Genomic DNA, 25,561 nt, shown 5'->3' with positions numbered 1-25,561 from the left:
CTATCACCAGGTGGTTAGATCTGTTACTAGGTATGTGAGCTCAGGAGTCCGCCCACTCCTCCTGTATGGATTCAGCTCAGGTGCCCAGGCAGATAGCCACCAAGTGTGTGGTGTAGGCTCTCACTTACAGTCCTAGACAGGCATGGGTGATTGGTGTAGGCACAGGCATCTGGCTGCAACAGGGGGGACACACTCTGAGCAAGGCAGGGGGCTGACGGCTGCCCCCAAGTGTCCAGGAGGAAGGCGTGTCCCTGTTCTCCAAAGCACATAGGTGGGTGGGTTTTGCAGCCAGACTATGAGCACCTAATGCTGTTGGCTGTAAGGGCTGGGGGGCACCTCTTATTCATGGGCCCCTATCTCAGGTGGCTAGGTGGCATGGGTGGAGCCAGAAGTCCTCAGGCCCTCAATGTGGGTAGGTGAAGACCCTGCTTAATAGGCAGAGCAGTGTCAAATGTCAAGAACCTGCCACTTCACAGCTGAAACAGTTGAAGTTAGAGTGCCGGTATATACCCTTTTGTACTGCGGTAATGAGGGCCTGTGCTGTTGAGATGGGCCCACACAAGTCTATGTAGGGGGAAATGCACTCAAAGTCCATGGATCTTTTATGCCTGTGCCTAGGCAAAGGAGCTGTGCCTACCCTGGGTTCCTGGCTTATGGGAGCCAGCAGTTTATCTTTTCCTCTGTTTATTAATTTGTTCACTCTCCAAGGCAGGCAGAATGGCTCCGGGCATGTGATGGATCCTACTTCTGGCCCAGGGGACTCGGCAATTGCTGAAGCCAGTCCAGGACCCACTGCAGAGGAGAAAGCGGGGAGGTAAATGGGAGAAAGGTTTTTCCTAAGGGTGGTGTTTTTGATCTGCGCAGTAGGCCGTACACAATTACTTATCTTTCACCGATCCAGGGCTGCTTCTCACTAGTTCTGGGTGGCCGTGTAGACTTTCTGGTTCTGGGTCTCTCGCGGTGCAGAAAACACGCCTCCTGAGCGCCGCCACTTGCCTGCCCCACTGCTTACCCCCAAGCTGATCAGGCCTGAAGGGCTCAGGCTCTCGCAGTGTCAGGTCTGGCAACTTCTCGCTGCTTCCGAACCGTCTCTCCCTCCCCCTGCCAATCAGTTCAGTTCCTCAACTCTGCCTTTGATGTTCAGGGCTCCCAGATTGCCATATATAATCAATTCACTTGTTTTTTCGGGTCTTTGTTGTGAGAGGGTCCACCGGAAGCATCTGACTACTCCGCCATCTTGGCCCTGCCCCTCTAAGGTACATTCTGGCTGTACTTCTTCGAAGACAGATTTGTTCATTCTCCTGGCAGTCGGTGGAATACTCAATATTCTCTGCCAACACCATAATTAAAAGGTATCAATTCTTTGGTTTTCCTTAGTCACTGTCCAGCTTTCACATGCATATGAGGCAATTGAAAATACCTTGGCTTGGGTCCGGTCCTCAAAGTGATATCTTTGCTTTTTAACACTTTAAAGAGGTCTTTTGCAGCAGATTTGCCCAATGCAATACATCATTTGATTTCTTGACTGCTGCTTCCATGGGCATTGATTGTGGATCCAAGTAAAATGAAATCCTTGACAACTTCAGTAATACTCAGTGATAATTGTCTATTTATGTGTCAGTCTTCCCTACTCAACCGGAGGCTCCTTGAGAACAAAGACACCTTTGGCTTTCTATCTTCAATACCCAGGACAGTACACATAGAAGCATGGCGTACTAATTCCACTGTTCTTGACACAAACCATTAACCTTTGCCTTCTCATGCTTCTGGGGCTTCATTTGCTAAATGTAACTTCTCCTGTCTGGCAACCAAAACTGGACATTCAGTCTATGTAAAATCCACCCACACAAATATAGAGACTGAAAGATTAGTTGCTTAGAGCTGGAGGGATAGGGGAAGAAGATATATGTTCTGCTAATGGGTATGGGGTTTCTTTTAGGAGGATAAAATATTCTAAAATTAGTTTTTGGTGGTGATTGCACAACTCTGAGAATATACTAAAAAACATTGAATTGTGCAGTTTAAATAGGTGGGTTGTATAGTTATGTGAATTGCATCTCAATAAAGTAATTTATTTTTAAATGTTCCCCACAAGGGAAATGTCTGTGCCTTGGTCCCTTTCTAAGAAGTGGTTGGCATAAATGACAGCCAAAGTCCCTTCCAAAAATCTAGTTATCTCTATAAAGTTAAGTTTATATCTTCTCTCTGTAACCCCATCACTTGAAAATAGCTTAGTGATTTTTTCACCAAATTTTGAAGATATGCTTAGGATAGTGCGGTAGAGACTATTGGTTATTTCACAGTATCAATTCTCCTCTTCATTTAGCTTTATAGAAACTCCCCATCCCCCCATAATGGTAACTTGACACATGGTGCCCAGAATAAAGTTGATTTTTCCCAGCTGCCCTTGCTGCCACAAATAGTCATAGGTTAAGTTTTGGCCAATGGGACATGAGTACAATTGATGTGTGTAACCTCTGAGAAGGGCCATACCTCCCTTTCTCCATCTCCCCTTCTTATTGGCTGGAATGACAAGATGAACCATACAGATAAGGGCAACACCCTAGGGAAGGCTGAGCCATAACAGAAAAGAAACATGTGTCTCTTTATACCATGAAGCCACCACACCAGCCCTGGACTACCTGCGTTCTATTATTATAAACTTTTATTTTGTTTAAGTAACTTATTTTGGAACTCTGTTACAGCAGCCAAACCTATATACAGAAAATATGGTATTCTGTACCAAAACAGAATCTAAAATATGTGGCATTGGCATGGTTTTTATGTCATGGCAAACCATTTAGTAAAATTATTACCTAAGATACGTTGGAAGGCAGACCACTGGCCAACCAAACCTGTAGCTCTAGGCAAATGGTTGGAAGAATTTAGAACGTGAGTGTTTGTTGGCTACTTCTTGCCACAATATACAGAGGAGCTGAAACTAGAGCCAGACAGTCTGCAGCAGAAATGATGGAGGCTATGGCTTTGTGAAGGGAAGTTTTCTTTGACTGTGGTCTACAAACCGCATTGCCAAAGTCCAACAATTTATGGCCCTGCAGAGTTGAAAAGGACAACTATTTGTATACCCAAACTGAAGCAGCTATATATGAAGCAGCAGGCTTAGCAGAAGAAAAGACTGTGATCTCAAAGCTTTCCCAGTATTTTTTTCCTAGCCCCCCAGCAAAGATCAGATTAAGGATGCTACCTTCTTACCCAAGCCTATGACTTCCTATTGTCTCAAGGTGGCCATCAGTGATGGAGAAATCAGAGGAGAGACAGAGCATAGAGGTCATAAATAAAAGTCAGAGTATTCAGACTTCAAAACTATCTAGATGAGAACTTTCACTGTGGTTGCCAGCACTTGGAACTGATCAGAACATGCCAGAAATCTACTGTTTTTGAGGAAACTGTCTAGCCAAAGAAACCATAAGCCTGGCCTGCACAAGCAACCCCTGCCCTCCTACCCCTAAACTTCCATCAGCAGGAAGCAGGTTGCAAAAGGTAGGCAGCTCCCAGAAGAGCTTTCAGGGTCTCCTCTCCAAAGTCCACTTCTTAGTGAACCTGGAGGATAGAGAATAAACAGCTCCTCCCAGAGGGCAGCTCCCTAGCACCTGCTCCACCGCCAGGGCAGGGAGTCCACATTCCCTGACAGCAGAATGTGAACTCAATGGCTGGTGACTGCTGTGTGTTCTAGTCCTTTCCTTTTCTTAATGGGAATTTTTACTGTAAATATCTTGCTCTATTCAGCTAATATGCATATAATCATGTGTCTGGGTGGGGTAGCAGAGTAGGAAGGCTGATAATTCATCTTTAAATTTATTAGATGCTAAACCACAAGGAGCTACACATGGACCCGACGGAGAGAACCCAGTATCACCCAGAGCTCAGTCTGGATTCCAAACTGACTGGGTAACTGGAAGGAACTTGGGGTGCCTCCCCTGGAGAAGGGTGAATGTGTTTATGTGTGCGAGGAAGAATGGACGTGGTTATATGCATGGGCAAAGAGGCAGACCATGACAGATGTCCAGTTGTCCCTTCCTTTCTTAAGGTAATAGAACCATCTAGTTTTAGCTGGCCACATGACCTCCCAATATTTTTTCAGCCCTTTTTGCAAGTAGTATGGCCATGTGATTAAGATCTAGCCAATGGGTTATAGCCAATGGGAGTGAAGTGTGGAATTTCCAGATTGTTTAAAGGGAAAAAGTACTCTGCTCCATCTTTTTCCCGAGGCAATTGGTTGGAATATGAATACACTGGTGGGGAACCATCTTGAACTAGATGGGCGAGGGCAAAACTCTCAAGATGGTGGAGCAACAAGACTGAAGTAGGCGAAGTTCGCGAAGTCCCAATAACGTGGATCCATCATACTAGTGCTGGCTTGCTTATACCCAGACTATTCCATAAGAGAGAGAAAGAGAAACTTTTATCTTGTTTAACCTACTGTTGTTTTAGGCTTCTAACAGTGAAACCTGTGTAATTGCACAAATGTTTTGACTTTAAATATATGATACAAGATGTACGTCAAATTCACTTTGAGGGCCCTAGGGAGGCACTTCTGAGCACCATCTTCCAGAGCAGTTAAAACTGAGCTACAACAGGAAGACCAAGTCTTGTTAAGGAAAACTAACAGTTAAAATATAAGCCAAGTTAAAATCTACAAAGGCATGATTCTCCGAATTGCACGTGCTGAAATTGTAACTGAGGTGCTTCTCACATGTGCTACTAGAGTAGCAGCAAGAATTGGCAGTGGAGTTACATCAAACAAGGATTTATATGGCACAAATTCACTCTATATAACTGACAGGGAGAGGAAGGAGGAAGACTGAGATTTAAGTAATGTGGGCAATTCTGCCACCATTTCATTCAACAGCCACAAACCCTCCGTCAGTCTTAGTCTCCACATGCCTCTCAAAGTATGAGCATCTTGCTCTGCTGAGTGTGATTCTGGTATTTAAAGACACACATATTTGTGTTGCACATGTTGATCTCCATTCCTAGGGGATTTTAAGAATGATTCTGACTACACTAGAGCTTCGTCTTCCATTCTAACTCTAGAACCCATCCCATGTGAAATGTGATTTTCTTGTATTAATTGGATGGTAGTTAATGATTTGCTCCTTTGATCCTAGGGAGGCCAACTGGATATAGAACTATATTCTACTGGCTCAGTTTCCATTTTTTATGTGGTTCATCAAAGGAAGAAAAACAGTCAAGCCTTGCTATGGATTTCTCTTCTTCTTTTATCTTGTGATTCAATAAACTGGTCTCAGTTCAATCCAATAGTGAGAAAAGTGGTCTCAATCCAAGTAGCAAGGTCTGCACACCTCCCTGCTCCAAATGCTCACTTACTGCTTAAAACTTCCCTGAGACTCACAGCATCCTCAACCACTTCCAGTGGGAACCTGGTATTTGGAATATGGTCCTAAGGGTCTGTGTTTTCTACTTTAACATCTCTGACTTTCTAGAAGCTGCAGCGACAGTTCCCAGTCTCTCTTCTTGACTCTGTGACCATGGGCCTGGGACACCTGAAAGGTCTGTTGTAGAGAGGAAATGAAGCAATGTAGGTGGAAGTACCTTGTAAAATGCAAACATGAGGTGTTGCTTTAGTGTAGTTGCTTCTTGTAGAGTATGAACCAAGAATATAGAGTCGAGTTGGTCTCTAACCTACCTCTTCAACATGTTCTCTCACCTCTGGTTCTGCGTGGAACACTCCTCTTCACCTGCAGGTCAGTTTAGATGTCACTTCCCTGTTCCCTATGCCTGAGTCAGGCACACCTCTTTTGCTCTCATAGCCTGCCTCGCTCACCCCCATAACAGTGCTCACTGTACCTTGTAGCAGTTGTTGGTTTGCTTGTCTGTAGTTCACCTGGACTCCAACCAAATCTCAACGGCGAGGACTGGGCCTGTCTTGTCCTCTGCTGTATCCTAGGACACAGTACAGTAACTAAACAGCTCACCTGAGCTTATTGCCAGTGCCTGGGACCTCACACTGATTGATTTGGCCCCTGAGTGGTCACTACACCACACTGATTAAGGCCACTGGACTCATCCAAAGTAGTAATCTTTTCAACTTACCCTTTGGCAACAGAGGTGCTTGTGAGCATATAGGTAGCATAGTATATGGGGACAATATTTAGCCAGAAGAACTTTTGTCACTTACCCCAAAGCCTTACTACACGGTCACCTGGGAGGAAAGTACTCTTTGGGCTGAATTAAACATGCTCAACAATAGCCAAAATCAAATTAATGTGTCTGTAGCCAAAATAAACCCTGCATGTCATTAGCAACAGAAATTAAACTTAGATCTGGGAAGTCTCTTGTAAGTTATAGATAGGCATATCAAGCTAGAGTGGTGTAGACTGGTATTTCCCAAAACTGTTTTGGAGTCCTCTTGCAAACTCACGGGACTCATTTGTATATTAAAAGCTCTGAAGAGTTCTACTTAACATTGTTCAATCCATTTTTCCTAAACTTTTAACCAGGAAACTATATCAATCTTCAGAACTATTTGTTCTGGGATATATTTATAGAAAAGAAAATCTAGATGAAATATCAGAAGGCCATAGTACCAGTTCCAGCTCCACAATTTACTACAAGTTGGATGAGTCAACCAAATCTTTCTGTCCCACCAACAGTCTATTGCATTTGATCCTTTCAGAAACACTTTGGGGTACTCATAAAGAGGAAAAAAGAAAGAAAATGTTTCCAATGAAAAAACACAATGTTCAAGGTGTTTCTGATTCATGATTAAATCCTTATTGGCATGATTTGATTGACCATCATCATTGTGCTTATTCAGGGCTTGAATCACATTTTCTATCTTTATGCCTCAGGAGACTCAGCTCTGAGCTCTGGATGGTGGTTCGGAGAAGCAATGGGAAGGGAGACAAAAAGTCTTCTCCAAATACTCCCAACTGAAGCCCCTGGTTTAAAAAAAAAAGAAAGTTTCCCTCTAGTCGATTCCAACTCATGGTGACCCACATATGTCAGAGTAAAACTGTGCTCCACAGGATTTTCAATGACTGATTTTTTTGTAGATCACCAGGCCTTTCTTCCAAGGCACCTCTGGGTGGACTCAAATGGACAACCTTTCCATTTGTAGCCAAACATGTTAACCATTTGCACCATCTAGGGACTCTGAAGACTTTGAAGAACCCTCAAATATTTACTAAAGATGCTCCGTAGCCATTTTTAAAAGGTGAATCCCAACTCTCAAGACAGCTCAAAGTCAACAGAATGACTGTCTGTGTGGACTTCAGAGGAATTTAGGGGGCGAGAAAGAATGGATCAGCCCAAACTTTTCAGCGTAACTGTTCTTAGAGATGTAGCCCACTCAAAGCATTCTCCTGAAAGCTCTTCTAAAGTCCAAGAGTACAAAAAATTTATTGATTTAAGTATTTGAGCAATGCTTATTGTACCATTCTCACTATCCAAGATAAATTTATAATTGGAGCCCTGGTGGCACAGTGGTTAACAGCTACAGCTGCTAACCAAAAAGTTGGCAGTTCGAATCCACCAGGCGCTCCTTGGAAACTCTGTGGGGCAGTTCTCCTCTGTCCTATTGGGTCTCTAAGAGTTGAAATCGACTCGATGGCAACAAGTTTGGTATATGTAAAATTTCATAGCATTTTGGGGTCCTTTGTATGAGCTGGAATTGACTCAGCAGCAATGGGTTTGGTTTTTTGTTGTTGTTGTACAAAGTTTATACTATGTTTATTTGGAACATAATTTTCCAGTGTTAAATGATTAGCTATGTTTATTCTTTACATTTAACTCTTCCTCTGCCTGGAAGTCTTTGCACAGATATCTGCGTGGTTCACTCCCTCACTTCACTCAGTCTCCAAATGAAGTTTATCAGAGAGGCCTTCCTAATCACCTCACCAAAAAAAGCAGCCTACCTTCTAGCGCTGTCTTCCTTTACCATGTTTTATTTTTCTTCAGAGTACTTACCTTCACCTGACATGTATTTATTTATCATTTATCTCCCTCCACTAAAAGATAAGCTCTGTGAGAACAGAAACTTTGTTTTGTTCGCTGCTGAGAAAGCTTTGAACAGGGCCCAGAACCTAGTAGGTGCTGGATAAATATTTAAAGAATCACTCTTCCCAAGACAACATATCACTCTTCCCTATATAACCTTGTTTACCAAAGGAAACATTATTGTGAAAAGGGAGAATGTTTTCCTTTTTAGTCTTCAATGCTCTGTGGTCATTTGATTTGGTTAAAAAAGGAAAAAAGACTTTACCTTTAGCAAGAACATTCTCTCTTGAGAGAAAGAGAAGCTCCTGAACAACTTGATTTAAATATTTTGTGTAACAAAGACTGTTAAGTGGCTAAGTACCCAGCTCTAAAAAAATAGTCCTGTCCATTCCTCTTCCTTACCGCTCCCCTCTGTTCCCCTCACCTGAAAGTAGGCTCCCTCTTCTCTTTTCACATGCTATCCACTCTTCAAGACACAATTCAAGTTCTACCTCTTCCTTCCCTAGTACAGAGTGTTATCTCCCTTCTCTGAACTCAGCACTTTTTCTAACTCAGTTCTTTTTATGTGTATGTATTTCTTGTGTCTTATCTCCTCCCCCAAAAGATCGTACACTGCTGGATGGAAAAGGACAATTTATTCATACTGCTGTTTCATGATCATTCAGAATTGGACAGTACAAACAAGGGAAGAACCATCATTTAAGCCCATCATAATTAAAGGACTTTTTTGTAACATGAAAGTTATGGCATATTAAAAAGTGACCCAAAGATGTTTCTCTGACAAGTCATCCCTGCTCCAAGGATATCCCGTATTAAGTAAGGGAAGCAAGGTCCCTCCACCCTAACACCATTTACCTCATAGTCCCCAAATCTTCCTTTTCCTGTTCTTTCATTGCCTTCTCAGTACATGTTGTGAACAATATCCAGAAACACATTCCTTCAACAGTATTTATAGATGGGCCTATCAAGAAAGTTCAAAGTGTGATTTATTCCAAATGGGAGATAAGTAAAGTTTAATCATTGTAAAGTGAAGTTCTCAAAGCCCAGCGGGCTTGGTCTTAAGAACATGAGACCCTTAATCTCTGGGTCCTGTATTTAAGGCGTATTCTGGTGCAGGCAGTACCTGGAACTAGATGGGGATCATTTGTTAACTGCAGGGGTTCTTAACTCAGGGTCCTTGGACCTCCATGAGATCCATGGGTAGAATTCAGGGGGGTCCATATTGAGCATATTGTTTATGCTCATTAAGGTAGTATTCGATACTTCACTACATCTTATTATTTAATGCATTAATAAACAGGCACATGTATTGCTGTATCACAAATTTAGTTTCATATCGTTGTCATTGTATTTCAATATACTTTTTGTTTCATTTGTAATCCTTTGTGTTTTGTTTTACTCATTTAAAAAATTATTCCCTAGCATTGCAAAGGGGGTCTTTGACACTAAGAAGGTTAAGATTCTCTGTGGATTGATTTTTAAAAACCTTGCTTCTTCACAAGTTCCCATAAAGGCATCTATCTTATTTTGTTTAGGATAATGATAAATTATCCTTCAAAGTATCAAAATCCTCACTTGTTTTTACTGTCACCTCTCCCCCTCAATTCCTAATAGTGGAACCAAGAGTGATTTTTAGAAACCAGAAATGTTTCGAACCAAGAAGTCTGCACTGGGAATCTCCTGGACTTTTCAGTAACATGGGCTAATCTGGTGGCACAGTGGTTAAGAGCTATGTTTGCTAACCAAAAGACTGGCAGTTCAAATCCACCAGCTGCTCCTTGGAAGCCCTATGGGGGCATTTCTACTCTGTCCTATAGGGTCACGATGAGTCGGAATCAACGGAAATGCGTTTGGTTTTTTTGGTGGGCTACTCTGAGCCAGGTTTAAATCATCTGCACTCAGTTGGGTCCTATCGTGGAATTGCTCTATATTGGTCAGGGTCATTGAGGACTGGAGAAAGGCCGGAGATAATGGATCTATTCTGGGGACTAATGGCAGCTGCATCAGGTTGGAGATTTAGATAAATTTAGTGTCTGGATATCAGTAGAACATTAATAACATAAAGTCCTGCCCCAGACTGCCTGAGGTTTTCCCACAACTGTCATTCAAGCATCTTCCCGGTAGGAAGGCAGTAGTGCCCTGTACTTACAAGTAAGTTGTTTTATTTAATCCTCACAACAACCTCTCTGAGTACGTAGTCATTCCTGATGTTTACAGATGAGGAAAAAAAGGATTAGAAATTAAATAATTTGCCCAAGAAAACAACCCCCAATTCCCACGATTTCTATTCGTACTGCCTAGAACTCCTCTCGCCTGAGAAACCCACCCTGGGAATCCCAACTCATCCTTTAATACTTAGATGAGCTACCACCTCCTCTGTGAGGCCTTCCTCGATTTTCCTCCAAAGTACAGCTCTCCATGCTCTTGCCCCTTCATTACCTGGCACAAACCTCCATTTAAACACCCAATACATTGTATTGTCTGTCTGTTCTAGTCTACCTCCTCTTCTAGACTATATGTTTGCTAACAAAAAGGCTATTTTGTATCCCAATTGCTAAGCACAATCCTGATACAAAGTAAGTACATAATAAATGTTTGATGAGAAAAAATTTAACAGTCACCAACTATATGCAGGCTTTAAGTTATGTGCTAGAAATACAGATTTTGGAAATACAATTCAAGGCAACTGAACATGGACTCACTGAATGTTACACTGTCCTAGGTATTGTGGATACAGATACATACCCTGACTCAAGCTTACTCTCTAGTGGGAGATTGTAACATGTGAACAATTTCATTGGAATTTGATTAATCTATTCTAGAGGTATCCATGGGAAAGGAGCACTTAACAGGAGAAGGGAAGGCAGGGAAAGCCTTTGGAAGATGCTATCTGAACTGAATCACACCACATAAGGAGTAGCATATTTAAATTCCTGGTGAGTAGAGAGAGAAAGAATAAAATCAGAGAGCGGAGAGCTGAGGACAGAAACCTAGGCAACAGCTGGGTTCGGCGTAGGGCAAGCAGACCCTGTAGGAACTCTCAAAAAAGCGTGAGTAGAATCAGGAGAAGGAGAAGAGTGGTCAAGGCAAGGGAGTTGAGAGCTTTGAGTGCAAAATCAGCAGTGCCAAATGCAGGAGGGAAGTCAAGTAAGACAAGGCCTAAAAAGTATCCAATGGATTCAGCGACCAGAAAGTCCTTAGTAAGTTTGACAAGAAGAATTTTAGTGGCGTGGTGGAAAGGCAGAAGCCAGGTTACATTGAGGTGGTGAGTGAATGGGAGGTGACAAGTCAGAGATGGAGAATGCAGACAATTTTTACAAAGTTTGGCTGAAAGAGGGGAGAGCAATAGGGTAGTAGTTAAAGGGTGATAAGGGTTCAAGAACATATTTTTGTTCAGTCTTAACTAATTCCTTCCTCCTCAACTCACACTACTCCCAAGTGGACAATTTTCCAGTTGGATACCTATAACTCCCCCTATGCTGTAAATCCTTAAGGACAGGGCTTGCATCTGAATCATCTTTTTATTTCATACATTTCTCTGTACATGGTATGAGGTCAATATTTGTTGAATGAATGAATGAAAAGTAAACTCAGCATCAGTAGTAGCAGGGAAATGACGGGATCTATCATCGGGTCCCTACAAGTCAAACCAGACTCAGCGGCACACAACAAAAACTAGGATACAGATACTGTTTGCTCGTTCTGCTCTTCTTTCATGGGAATTTGTGGTTGTCTGACAACTTGGGAGCATACAGAAAATAAACCCAGATAATCTTCCCTCCTTGATGCTTATAAATGTTTAACCCAATGAGGCAGCAGTAGTTAGGGTCCAGTTTAGATTTGGAGATACTGGAAAATAGATCTTTAGATCCAAGAGTCCCTTCATTCCCAGAAGCTGCTCAATTAGAATTGGTAGATCTGTACTGGATTCTCAGCTCTGCCAATATACTTCCTGTAAACTATTTAACCTACCTAAACTTCGGTTTTCTCATTGGCGACTTGAAGATGCCCATAATATCACTTATCTTACAGGGCTGCAGGAGGATAAATGAGACAACCATAAGTGAACTGCTTGGCCAAAGAGCACTCCCTAGGTAGTAAGTTAATAAAATACTACTTAAATGAATAAAAATATTAGTAGAGAGAATAAATTCCAGAAGTTGGGTATAAGTCAAATCTTTTTATAAATATAGAAAAAAAAGTGCTATTTAGAAGAACTCGCTGAAATGTTTTATGAAAGTGAGTAAATAATCAGCCCCAATTTGCCAATTTTCGTATTTCGGGTTTACTGAATAATCTATTTTGAAGTTTTCACGTATTTGAGTGGACCTGCCCAATTAAGTCTCAGCTAACGAACCTTAGCGGCGGCGGAACCGAGGTGTTGCATTAATTTCCTGGCCAGCCACGAATGCTTGCCTAAGAGTGCCCTGGGGTATGTTGTTTCTGTTCTAATGAATATTCAGCTCCAGCCCCCTAGGTGGAACAAATCCAGATGCACCAAGCTGCAAACACCAGTTTTTTTCAAAAGCCTGCAGGCCCGCAACCGGGCTGCGCCAAGATAGGAGCTCTGTCCCCACGCGAACTACGAGGTGGGGAAAAAGGCTAGGCTCCCGCCTCCTTATAGCTGCCGGCCTGACGCACCTGTGGGTGGGTACCCCCGCCGCTCCTGCCCCAAAGCGTTGGGTTCCGAGTCAGCGAGAAGCGCCCGCCAGTCCGAGACGAGAATAGCAGGCAACGACAGGGGATGCAAGTAGTTTTGAGCAAGGTGGTGACCGTCTAACCTTTCCTGGTAAAGGCGATGGTGCTCGGCGCTGTAACTGTATCTTCAGAAACTGGAAAGGTTACTGTAAATGTCAGAGGCCTCGGGAGGGAAAGGAGGCGGGAATAGGGAGGACAAGGAGGCGGGGGGCGGGGGCGGTCCTCCCAAGGTCAAACCCAGCTCCCCACGGCCACGCTTCCTCGCTCTCCGGGCGCCAGGAGAGCAGCTCTGCGGGGTCGCGTGGCCGCTTTCCCCCACACCGCGACCTCCGCGGGGACCCTGGACCGAGAAGAGCGAGCGCAGAGAAGGAGGGTGTGGAGACTCCGGCGGCGCCGCACGGAAGTGGCCAGCCGCTAGGCAGGGGGCGGGCTGCACTCCGGCACGTCGCGCACGGCCCCGCGCCCCGGGTGCACGCCGCCGAGGACCCGGCGCGTCCCTTACCCCATTGGCGGCGGCGATGCGGCCGATAAGCTGGATGGCCTCCTTCATGTAGAACCTGCCGTCCCCGCCTACCACCAGGGTGGCCTCCTGCCGCAGGGCCGGCTCCACGGTGGAGATAATACTCTGGATGAAATTCTCCGCGTAGTTGGCACTGCTCTGGAACACCTTCACTCGCTTCCGCAGCCCGCTCGTGCCCGGCTTCTGATCCGGGTACGCGTGGGTCTTGACGGTTACGATCTTCACCATGGTGGCGACTCGCTGCTTGGGGCGGAGCGGACTCTGCTAACCGAGGGGCGGCCGGGGCTGTGGCTGCAGCTGCTCTGGGAAGAGGGCGCGAGCGGGTGGGGGCAACGGCGGCACTCTCGGCAGTGCTCGTCCCTCCTCCTTAAAGGGACAGGGGACAGGGCCCTCCCTCCGGCCGTCAGCCCAGCCATCAGGTCCGGGAGGGGGAGGAAAGAGGAGCGCCCATCTCCACGCCTCTTGTGAAATGGGTGGAGCCGCTCTGATTTACCCTCCCCTTCGTAAACCAATACGCTGTAAAATGAAATCTGCAACTCTTCCCCTAAATGGAGAGGCAAAGCTTGGAGTACTGACCCGGGCATGGGGCAAGGGAATGAGGCAGGGTGGGAAAAAATAGAGCATAATGATTTCCTGTGGTTGGGCTTAGTGTTATCATGTGTACATAACTTTCTGGAAATTTGTTGTGAGGGACAGAAGTGCCAGCATCAGCTAGGTTTCATGACTCCTTATTCTTTCTATTCTTTCTCCAAATATAAGGCATTTGTGTTAGGAAAAGGAGTAAATTCTAAAGTTCTAATTTGATTTACCGCTTTCCATCTGTTTACTGATGGACCACACACTTTATTTCCATTGGTGAGGGTGCATATACTGATGATTTATTGGATATGTTTTTAAGCCTCTAATTTATGCTTATGAAACAGAGATTCAAAGAATAAAATGCCTTGTCACGCCACAGAACTAAGTACATGCAGGAGTCCATCTCAGGGGGATATGAATCCAAAACCAGGGCTCTTACCATGATTTGGCTGCAGTGTCACCAGGCTGGGCAACTAGAGAATGTCCAGGGAGGCCTTGATAACTTACAGATACAAGTATATGGTAAGGCTGAGCATCTCCTTTGCTTGGTGAGAGTAATTGTCTCCTCGAGAAATGTGTCATTTTGGTGAAGTGAGAAAAAAATGACCTTTTTTTCCCTTACTAGGTGTGTGACCTTGGGGAAGTTAGTTAATACTTGTGGGCCTCCATTTGTGTACTATAAAATGGACATAAAACCTATCTTAGATGATTTCTATTAGAAATAATGAGATTTGGTATGTCAGTAGTTCTCAATCACGAATACACAGTACAGTCACCCAGGGCAATTTTAAAACCACCCATGCTACAGCCCCGGTCCAAACCAATTCAATCATAATTAGCTGATGTAAGTAAATCACCTAGCATGGTGCCTGAAACACCTCAAAACCCAAACCCACTGCCATCAAGTGGATTTCGACTCATAGTGACCCTATAGAACAGAGTAGAACTGCCCCATAGGGTTTCCAAGGCTGTAATAGGGTCACTGTGAGTCGGAATCGACTTGACGGCAATGGGTTTGGTTTTCTTTTTTTTAATGTTTATGGAAGCTGACTGCCACATCTTTCTCCTGCAGAGGTTGGTAGGTTAGAACCGCCAACCTTTCAATTAGCAGCCAAGTGCTTAATCACTGTGCAACCAGGGCTCCTTGCCTAAAACAACCAAAACAAAAAAAAAAACAAACCATTGCCATCAAGTCAATTCCAACTTATAGTGACCCTATAGGACAGAAAACATAGAGGCCCTCAAATATATTAGCTCCCCTCCCCCAATTCCAAAGCCAGAGCTTACCATTAACTTGTAAATTAGATTATATCCATGCTTCTTTTTTTGGCTAATTGGTATGTCCTGATCAAGCAGGAAGGCTGACAGGCCCATACAACTGCCGTATCTCAGAAACCAAGTGTTGATATAGTAAAAGTTCACTGTGGATGAGTTTCATTGGCAAATAATATGTGAAAACTGAATCCTGGGCTGCTAGTAATGATTTCTAATATTTACACAGGAGTTCACAGTTTACAGAGTAGTGAATCTTGTGACCTAAGTAGTATAATTAACTCCACTTTATAGATGAAAGAATTGAGGATAGAATGGTTAATGTATCAAGGTTATCTATCTCCAGAAAATGAAAATACAGCATAGAATCACTGAATCTTAGAAATACCTATCTCATAGAGTTACACGGATTAAATTAGATATTGGATATGAAGTTCCTACAGAGTGCTAACAAGTACTCAGTAAATGGTAACTCATTATTTTAAGTGGTGGACTCAAACTCTGATCCCATACTCTTTCTATATTCTTCATTTTCTTTGGATCTAGGGTGGGGCTTTTCATTTAATAGGAATTGCTCCATATTTCTCTCATCTCAGAAGTTGTAACAGTTAGCTTTAATGCATAACCACTGTAAAACTTAGTGGCTTAGACAACCACCATTTATTATTGGTTGTGATTCTACAAGTTAGCTGGGTGGCTCTACTGATGTGGGCAAGACTTGATCTTGGCTAGGCTTCTGTGGCAGACAGACTCTAGGGTAGCTCCCATGATTCCCGCTCCCTGGAAATCATGCCTTTACATAATTCTGTCTTAGTCATCTAATGCTGCTATAACAGAAATACCACAAGTGGATGGCTTTAACAAAGAGAAATTTATTCTCTCACAGTCAAATAGGCTACAAGTCTGAATTCAGGGCGTTAGCTCTGGGGAAGGCTTTCTTTCTCTGTCGGCTCTAGAGGAAGGTCCTTGTCATCAATCTTCCCCTGGTTGAAGAACTTCTCAGCACAGAGACCCCAGGTCCAAAGGACACGCTATTTTCCTGGCTTTTGTGTCTTGGTGGTATGAGGTAATAATCCCTTGTATTAGTTTTTCATTGCTGTGCATCAAATGACCACAAATTTAGTGGCTTAAAACAACACCCATTTATTAACTTTGTCTCACAGCTCTGTAGGGCAAAAGTCTGGGCGGGTTTGAGTGGGTTCTGTGCTCAGGTTATATAAGAAGGCTAAAATCAAGGTGTTGGCCAGGCTGGGCCCTTATCTGAAGGCTCTGGGAAGCTTCAAGCTCATTCAGGTTGTTGGCAGGATCCAGTTTCTTGTAGTTGTAGGTCCAACATCCCCATTTCCTTGCTGGCTATCAGCCAGGGTCCACTCTGCTGCTAAAGACAGCTCTACCTACACTGAGTCCTTCTCATGCTTTAATCTCTCTAACTTTTTTGGCCATCAACTGGAAAAAAAACTCTGCTGTTAAAGGGCTCATGTGGTTAGTTAGGCCTACCTGGGTAATCTTTTTGCCATATAATGTAACATAATCACGATGTGATATCATATTCACTGGTTCTATCCACAAGCGAAAACTGACTTGCAGAGATTTCCAAGTTGAAGTGTTCAGAGAAGCAGAATGATTCCTGTTCCCCTAAAATTGGCATCAAAGTAGGGAAAGAAGTCATTGGATCTTAAGAGGCATGCAGACAGAAATGAGGGAACTCTTGGCAGTGTGGATCAATGACCAAGGACAACACAGGATAATTGTGTGCCTGAATAAACATTTGGTATCAAAGGCAAGATGTACTTCTTCCCCAATACTTTGGCATTTTATAAGCCAACTAGTATTTAAACATGGCCCCAGATGGGTCATCTCAATGGAATGAAATAGAAATCAAGATGAATTCTAGAAAAATAAATTTTATTTCCTCAACACCTACCTCTGAGGACTGAGATTTGCATTTGCTAATAGAAATCTGAGTCTCTGCAACCCCAGCAGAACGGATATTTGAAAACATTAAGTTGATATAGAAAAATAAATTATCTTTCTTGCACAACTAGATTATAGTGAGATTTGTACCTTTTCCAACTGTTTTCTAATTCATATTTTTTCATAGTTATACAGAATATCTACTTTTATTTAATCTAATAAAAATCCAAGATGCAATCAAAGATTTATGAAAAGATACTCTAACTCAAAATTACTTATAATATGGGCATATGTAAATAGTATAACATAAAAAATTATATATACAATACTATCCCACTTGTGTTTTTTAATTTACTTTAAGAAATATATGCACACACAAAGGACAGGAAGGAAATACACCAGGATATGTAACAGTGATTACCTCTGGGTTGTGACAGGGTAATTTTTAATTTTTTTCTTTATGCTTTCTCTGGATTTCCCAGGTTTTCTATAAGGAATTTGTATTATTTTTATAATCATAAAAATATATTAATTTTTCCTGGCTACCACCACCAATCACTCTGACAGGGATCACAACAGAGAGTCCCTGACAGAATGGGAGAAAAATGTACAGAATTGAAATTCTTGAAAAAAGACCAGATATACTGATCTAACAGAAACTGGAGGAACCCCTGAGACTATGGGCCCCAGACACTCTGCTAACTCAGAGCTGAAACCACTCCTGAAGCCCACTTTTCAGACAAAGATTGAACAGGCCTATAAAACAGAAAATAACACACGTGAGGAACGTGCTGCTTAGTTCAATGAAATATACAAGACCAAAGGGGCAACTCCTGCCCAAAAACAAGACAAGAATGCAGGAAGGGACAGAACTGGGTGAATGGACACAGGGAACCCGGGGTGGAGAGAGCATACTGTCACATTGTGGGGATTGTAACCAATGTCACGAAACAATACATGTATAAATTTTTGAATGAGAAATTAACTTGAGCTGTAAATTTCACCTACAGCACAATAATATATATAATTTTTTCTTTGAAGTATTTTTAAGTGGCAATTCTCACGTGATTTCATTAATGAGGAATCTTTTACCCTTTAGATGGTATTCATCATTCACATATTGATTCACTCACTCTACAAATATATTTTGAATTCCTACTAAGTGCTAGTTCTTTGAAAAATGTTAGGCAAACAAGTCAGAATGGTCCCTGTTCTCAAAGAGCTTGCAATATGTTGGAAGAGGCAGATACTGAGTAATAATTATAATTATGATAAATGCTACAAAGAAATATAGGTGCTGTAAGAGCATAAACAGGAGGATCTATTATTAGAAGAGGAGTCCTGGTGGTGCAATGGTTAAGCACTCTGCTGCTAACCAAATGTCCCACTAGCCGCTCCACGGGAGAAAGGTGTGGCAGTTTGCTTCCATAAAGATTACAGCCTTGGCAACCCTATGGGGCAGTTCTACCCTGTCCTATAGGGCACTCTGGGTTGGAATCAATTTGATGGCACAGAACAACAATCATTGAAGGGAGTCAGGGAAAATAAGTTGCAGCCTGGAAGGATGAATAGTAGTTGGCCAGGTGAAAAGGTAGTTAAGAGTATTTCATTCCAGGGAAAGGAAATATCAAGGGGGAAGGTCTGAAGTAAGAAGGAATTTAGTGTCATCAAGGACTTGGAAGGCAACCAGTGTGATTGGAGTATAGAGACTAAGGGAATAGAGTAGTGCGCCTGATTATACTGGGCCATCTAGATGGTGTCAAGTATTGGGATATTTATCATAAGACCAATAAACAACCAAAAGGATTTTAAGCAAAGGAATATTGTGATCATACTAGCATCTTTAAGAGATCACTTTTGATGCTGTATGAATGAATAAAAGGAAAAAATAGATAAAGTGAAATCAGGTAGGCAGGTGGAAAACTGGTGCATTGTACCAGGTTGAAGACAATGGAGATGAATAGAAGTGAGCAGACAAGTGGTGATAGATTATATGTATAAACCAAAAAACAAAGAAACAAACCCGTTGCTGTTGAGTCGATTCCGACTCATAGTGACCCTATAGAGCAGGGTAGAACTGCCGCATAGTTTCCAAGGAGCGCCTGGTGGATTCGAACTGCCAACCTTTTGGTTAACAGCCATAGCTCTTAACCACTATGCCACCAAGGTTTCTAGATTATATGTATAGGGTGAGTTAAAAGGAGTTAAAATTCCAGCAACCAGAGATTGGGAATATTATAAGAAGTATGGGTCAGAGGTGGTAAAGTATGATCAGGAATTCTGTTTTGGATGTGGCAAGTTGGAAGTTCCTGCCATGCATCTGAGAGGAGATATAGAATAAGTTGTTGAGTAGACAGATACAGAGCTTAGAAAAGAGGCCTGACCAAGTGATATAAATATATAATCCATTCGCATATAGATAGCATTTGAAGACAAGGGAGTGGATGAGATCACCTAGCGAGATAATATAGAATACGGAGAAGAAAAAAAAGGAGTCTGACACAGAACAGGATCTGCAGTGTGAAAAGTTTAGGTTTTTCTGTCTTTGAAAGAGAATTTCTCTAGGAACACTAACCCAGCAGGAAGAAGTTTTAGATGTGTCTCCCCTATATGCTGGAGCTCTGGTGGCACAGTGGTTAAGAGCTCAGCTGCTAACCAAAAGGTCAACGGTTCGAATCCATCAGCTGCTCCTTGGAAACCCTATGGGGCAGTTCTACTCTGTCCTATAAGGTCGTTATGAGTCGGAATCTACTCGACGGCAACAGGCTTCAGGTTTCTTCTGTATGCCATCCAGCCTTCCATAACACCTGAGGTCAAATCTGTTAGGTTACATCCAAAGGCAAGGCAGATCCACTTTTTAAGCAAGTTATTAGTATGCCATTTAGGAGCCTTCCTACAAGCAAAATTACCTAGAATTTGGTTAGGTTTGATCTAGGTCAAGGAACAAACAGTTGGCAGTTCTGTGAAAGGCTTGAATGATTTCCGTGCCTACATTTACAAGTGTGTATAAATGTGACGTGAGTTGAATCCTGGCAATATGAATGTAGGATTCTTTGTCAAATTCCATTTCCAAATACAGTGTTCATTAAGGCTGGCTTTACCTTCACCCTTCAAAATCATCATTTGCATGCCAGTTGTAATGATTTAAAGAAATGTGTTTACCATAGGATATTAATCTTTGATGACTGCAATAAATAATAAATGGTGTAGACTGGTATATATGGAATTTATAATGAAAACACTGGATGGTGAAATGGGTGCTCTAGTGACGTTAGCCTCTTAAGAGTCACAATAAATGAGTTACATGGCTCATATAAAAACTGATTGTCAAAATTTAAAAAAATTGAAAAGTAATTCATTAACATGTAGACAAAGCCTTAAAAAGGACTTATATAGCATACAATAAAACCATGAATCACATTATTGTTAAAGAAACACAACACTGTATTTGGGTACACTCAACTTTCTGTCTAGTGGTGTCGAATGATAGCAGAATTATTCATATTGAGAAATATTTGAATAGTCTTCAATTTAGGACTAGAATGCTCCATCAAATCCCTCACCTACCCCAAGAATTCTACTACTCTGGAAAGGCAGTCGTTCAGACAGAAGAGGTCAGTTGTAGATAATCTCCTACAACAATTTTCAATTATTTGTGGCTGGCAAATAACTAATTGATTCCACATGAATCCATACAAATTAATGCTGACCAATAGCGCAAATGTCATTTTAGTCCATGTGTTAAGCCTAAATCCGAGATTCTTCCTGGCTGCAGATTTAGTTCATTATGTTAAATTTCGATTTATTTGTAATTTGCTGAAATAACTAGTTCCTACATATGAAGCAATAGGAAACCATTCAGTGTCTATTCTGTTTGTATCTGTAAGTTACTCAGATGTTTAAAACTTTTATTTGAATAAAAATTAATGCACATCGTAGGCTATGATTTTGAAATTAAGTTTGTTCCTGTGCCAAAATAATAATAGTCTCTGAACTCATGTTTCAGTGTCAACTGGTTATTCATGAGGCTATATGTAAAAAGGATTGATATATGATAAATTGCACTTTTTCTTTAGAATTCATTTTTGGAATCTTCTATAAAGGATATCAGTCTGAATTAATTTATATGAATATTTGATATGCAAAATATTAATATTTAAATGGCAAAAAGATAAGATTTTTTGAAATACAGATTGTGAAGGACATTTTTCAAGAGATGATGAATGTCTCTGTTATCCCATTTCATCAATGTTCTTGATTCTTTATTAGATGCTGTAGTAGGCTGAATAATGGCCCCCAAAAAATATCCATGTCTGAATCCTGGAAAATTGTGACTGTATGACAAAAAAAGGACTTTGCAGATATGATTAAAGTTAGTATTTTAAGATGAAGAGATATGCTGGATTATCCAGGTTGGGCCCTAACTGCAATCACAAGTGTCATTATAAGAGGAAGGCAGAAGGAAATTTGACCACAGAAGAAGAGAAGGCAACGTGACCATAGAGGCAGAGACTGCAGCAATGTGGTCACAAGACAAGAAATTCTCAGCAGCCACCAGGGGCTGGAAGAGACAAGAAACAGATTCTCCTTTAGAACCTTCAGAGTGTGGACCTACTCATACCTTGATTTCAGGCCAGTGATACTAATTTTGGACTTCTGGCCACTAAAATTGTGAGAAGATAAATTTCTGTTGTTTTAAGCCACCAAGTTTGTGGGAATTTGTTATAGCAGCCACAGGAAACTAATACAGATGCTTTAATTTTATGAAGTATGAGCTAGGAAACTCATGGCCTGATTCTCTGGATGCCTAAAGCATGACTTCAGGTGGTCAGCAAGAGACAGAATAAGAAAAAGAAGGCTATCCTAAGATTCTGCCAATGAAAAAACAGCTTTCTAGATCTTCATTTGTTGATGTGGCATGACCCAAAGTGAGAAGAAACAGCTGCAAAAATCCATTAATAATCAGAACGTGGAATATACAGAGTGTGAATCTAGGAAAATTGGAAATCGTCAAAAATGAAATGGAGCTCATAAACATCAATATCCTAAGCATTAGTGAGCTGAAATGGACTGGTATTGGCCATTTTGAATCGGACAATCATGTGGTCTACTATGCTGGGAATGACAACTTAAAGAGGAATGGCATTGCATTCATGGTCAAAAAGAACATTTCAAGATCTATCCTGAAGTACAACGCTGCCAGTAATAGGATACTATCTATATGCCTACAAGGAAGACCAGTTATTACGACCATTATTCAAATTTATGCAACAACCACTAAGGCCAAAAATGAAGAAATTGAAGATTTTTACCAACTTCTGCAGTCTGAAATTGCTTGAACGTGCAATCAGGATGCATTGATAATTACTGGTGATTGAAATACGAAAGTTGGAAAAAAGAAGAAGGATCGATTGGTAGGTGGAAAATATAGCTTGGTGACAGAAACGATGCCAGAGATTGCATGATAGAATTTTGCAACACCAACGACTTCTTCATTGCAAATACCTGTTTTCAACAACGTAAATGGCGACTACACACAGGGACCTCGCCAGATAGTATACACAGGAATCAAATCAACTACATCTGTGGAAATAGATGATGGAAAAGCTCAATATCATCAGTCAGAACAAGGCCAGGGGCCGACTGCCGAACAGACCATCAATTGCTCATATGCAAGTTCAAGTTGAAGCTGAAAAAAATTAGAACAAGTCCACGAGAGCCAAAGTACCACCTTGAGTATATCCCACCTGAATTTAGGGACCATTTCAAGAATAGATTTGATGCATTGAACACTCATGATCAAAGACCAGACAAGTTGTGGAATAACATCAAAGACATCATACATGAAGAGGTCATTAAAAAGACAGGAAAGAAAGAAAAGACCAAAATGGATATCAGAAGAGACTCTGAAACTTGCTCTTGAATATTGAGTAGCTAAAGCAAATGGAAGAAATGATGAAGTAAAAGAGCTGAACAGAAAGTTTCAAAGGGTGGCTTGAGAAGACAAAGTAAAGTATTATAATGAAATGTGTAAAGAGCTGAAGATAGAAAACCAAAAGGAGAGAACACACTTGGCATTTCTCAAGCTGAAAGAACTGAAGAAAAAATTCAAGCCTCAAGTTGCAATACTGAAGGATTCTGTGGGGGAAAATAACTAAACGATGCAGGAAGCATCAAAAGAAGATGGAAGGGATACACAGAATCACTTTACCAAAAAGAATTGGTTGATGTTTAACCATTTCAAGAAGTAGCATATGATCAGGAACCGATGGTACTGAAGGAAGAAGTCCAAGCTGCACTGAAAGCATTGGTGAAAGAAAAGCCTCCAGGAATCGACAGAATACCAGTTGAGATGTTCAACAAATGGCTGCAGCACTGGAAGTGCTCACTCATCTATGCCAAGAAATTTGGAAGACAGCTACCTGGCCAACTGACTGAAAGAGATTCATATTTATGCCTATTCCCAAGAAAGGCGATGCAACCGAATGTGGAATTATTGAACGATATCATTAATAATACATGCAAGTAAAATTTTGCTGAAGATCATTCAAAAGCAGCTAGCGGTATATCAGTGGGTAACTGCCAGAAATTCAAGCCAGATTCAGAAGAGGATGCAGAACCAGGGATGTCATTGCTGATGTCAGATGGATCCTGGCTTAAAGCAGAGAATACCAGAAAGATGTTTACATGTATTTTATTGACTATGCAAAGGCATTCGACTGTGTGGATCATAACAAATTATCGATAACATTGCAAAGAATGGGAATTCCAGAACAGTTAATTGTGCTCATGAGAGACCTGTATATCAAGAGGCAGTCATTTGAAAAGAACAAGGGGATATTGTGTGGCTTAAAGTCAGGAAAGGTGTGTGTAAGGGTTGTATCCTTTCACCATACCTATTCAATCTGTATGCTGAGCAAGTAATCCGAGAAGCTAGACTATATGACGAAGAATGAGGCATCAGGATTGGAGGAAGACTCATTAACAACCTGTGATATGCAGATGACACAACCTTGCTTGCTGAAAGTGAAGAAACTTGAAGCACTTACTGATGAAGATCAAAGACCACAGCCTTCGATATGGCTTACACCTCAACATAAAACAAAAATCCTCACAACTGGACCAATAAGTAACATCATGATAAATGGAGAAAAGATTGAAGTTGTCAAGGATTTCATTTTACTTGAATCTATAGTCAATACCCATGGAAGCAGCAGTCAAGAAATCAAGAGAGTCTTGGGGAACATCTAGCTCACCTGGCATAACATAGTTTATGAAGAAAATGTTCTACATTCTACCTTGGTGAGTAGCATCTGGGGTCTTAAAAGCCAGTGAGCAGCCATGTAAGATACTCCACTGGTCTCACCCCTTCGGGAGCAAGGAAGAGTGAAGAGAACAGGATACAAGGAAAAGATTAGTCCAGAGGACTAATGGACTACAACTACCACGGCCTCCACCAGACTGAGTCCAGTACAACTAGATGGTGCCCAGCTACCACCACTGACTGCTCTGACAGGGATCACAACGGAGCTGGAGAAAAATGTAGAACAAAATTCTAACTCACAAGAAAAGACCACACTTACTGGCTTGACAGAGAATGAAAAAACCCTGAGAGTAGACACCCTTTTAGCTTAGTAATGAAGTCACTCCTGAGGTTCACCCTTCAGCCAAAGATTAGACAGCCCCATAAAACAAAACAAGACTAATGGGGCACAGCAGCCCAGGGACAAGGACTAGAAGGCAGGAGGGGACAGGAAAGCTGGTAATAGGGAACCCAAGGTTGAGAAGAGAGAGCGTTGACATCTCATGGGGTTAACCAATGTCATAAAACAATATGTGTACTAACTGTTTAAGGAGAAACTATTTGTTCTGTAAACCTTCATCTAAAGCACAATAAAAAAAAATTTTTTTTTGAAGTGCCCCCTTTTGTATTATTTAAAATTTTAAATACATTTAGTGGCTAAAACAAATCAAAGCACTGTTTAGCTTCAGACTGCACTTCTTCTTAATCTTCCAAGAGATTCTTGTCTGTTCCCACCTCCCTAAATTGGGCAAGCCTTCTTCTCCTCTTCTATACCTATATCCTCATCACAGGTTTCATGCTCAGTGTTTATTAATTTAAGACTTAATATTATCTAATATCATAGGCTAACATACAACTCATTTCCTCAGTGCTTTCGTTCCTTGAGGATAGAGATCATGTCTACCCACTGCTGTCGAGTCAATTCCAACTCATAGCAACCCCATAGGCTTTCCAAGCCTGTAAATCTCTATGAAGCAGTCTGCCACATCTTCCTGCCACAGAGTCGCTGGTGGTTTTGAACCGCTGACCTTTCAGTTAGCAGTTGATCACTTTAACCACTGCGCCACCAAGGCTCCTTAGAGGTCATGTCTACTACTTATCTATTTAACAGTTTCATCCATGTTATGAGATGCTTCACAGATTCATTTTTGTTGTTTCTCGTTGCATAGTACTTCACTGTGTGTATGTACCATAGTTTGTTTATCCATTCATTTGCTGATGGGCATCTAGGTTGTTTCCATCTTTTTGTTATTGTGAACAATGCTGCCATGAACATAGGTGTGCATATGTCTATT

General features: G+C 41.7%; 1 protein-coding gene and 1 long non-coding RNA gene across 2 annotated transcripts in view; both read right to left on the bottom strand.

Annotated features, from left to right (window-relative positions):
• PGM1 (phosphoglucomutase 1) overlaps positions 1 to 13,637 on the bottom strand; it is a 65,956-nt gene extending 52,319 nt beyond the window's left edge. Inside the window, exon 1 of the mRNA XM_004369014.1 lies at positions 13,181 to 13,637. Coding sequence (XP_004369071.1) covers positions 13,181 to 13,426 — 246 coding nt within the window. The 5' untranslated portion in view covers positions 13,427 to 13,637. The remainder of the gene's footprint in view (positions 1 to 13,180) is intronic.
• Positions 7,104 to 12,879, bottom strand: LOC111820445 (uncharacterized). The gene is made up of 3 exons (XR_002823986.1): positions 12,622 to 12,879; positions 10,130 to 10,184; positions 7,104 to 8,941 (listed from the first exon to the last, which is right to left on the bottom strand). It is a non-coding gene; the product is annotated as an uncharacterized LOC111820445 (long non-coding RNA).
• Positions 13,638 to 25,561: the final 11,924 nt, after the last annotated feature.

This window comes from Trichechus manatus, unplaced genomic scaffold (assembly GCF_000243295.1).
Source record: "Trichechus manatus latirostris isolate Lorelei unplaced genomic scaffold, TriManLat1.0 scaffold00003, whole genome shotgun sequence".
NCBI lineage: Eukaryota > Metazoa > Chordata > Mammalia > Sirenia > Trichechidae > Trichechus > Trichechus manatus.
Note: the sequence above shows the minus strand (reverse complement) of the source record. Positions and strands in the feature narration are given on the sequence as shown.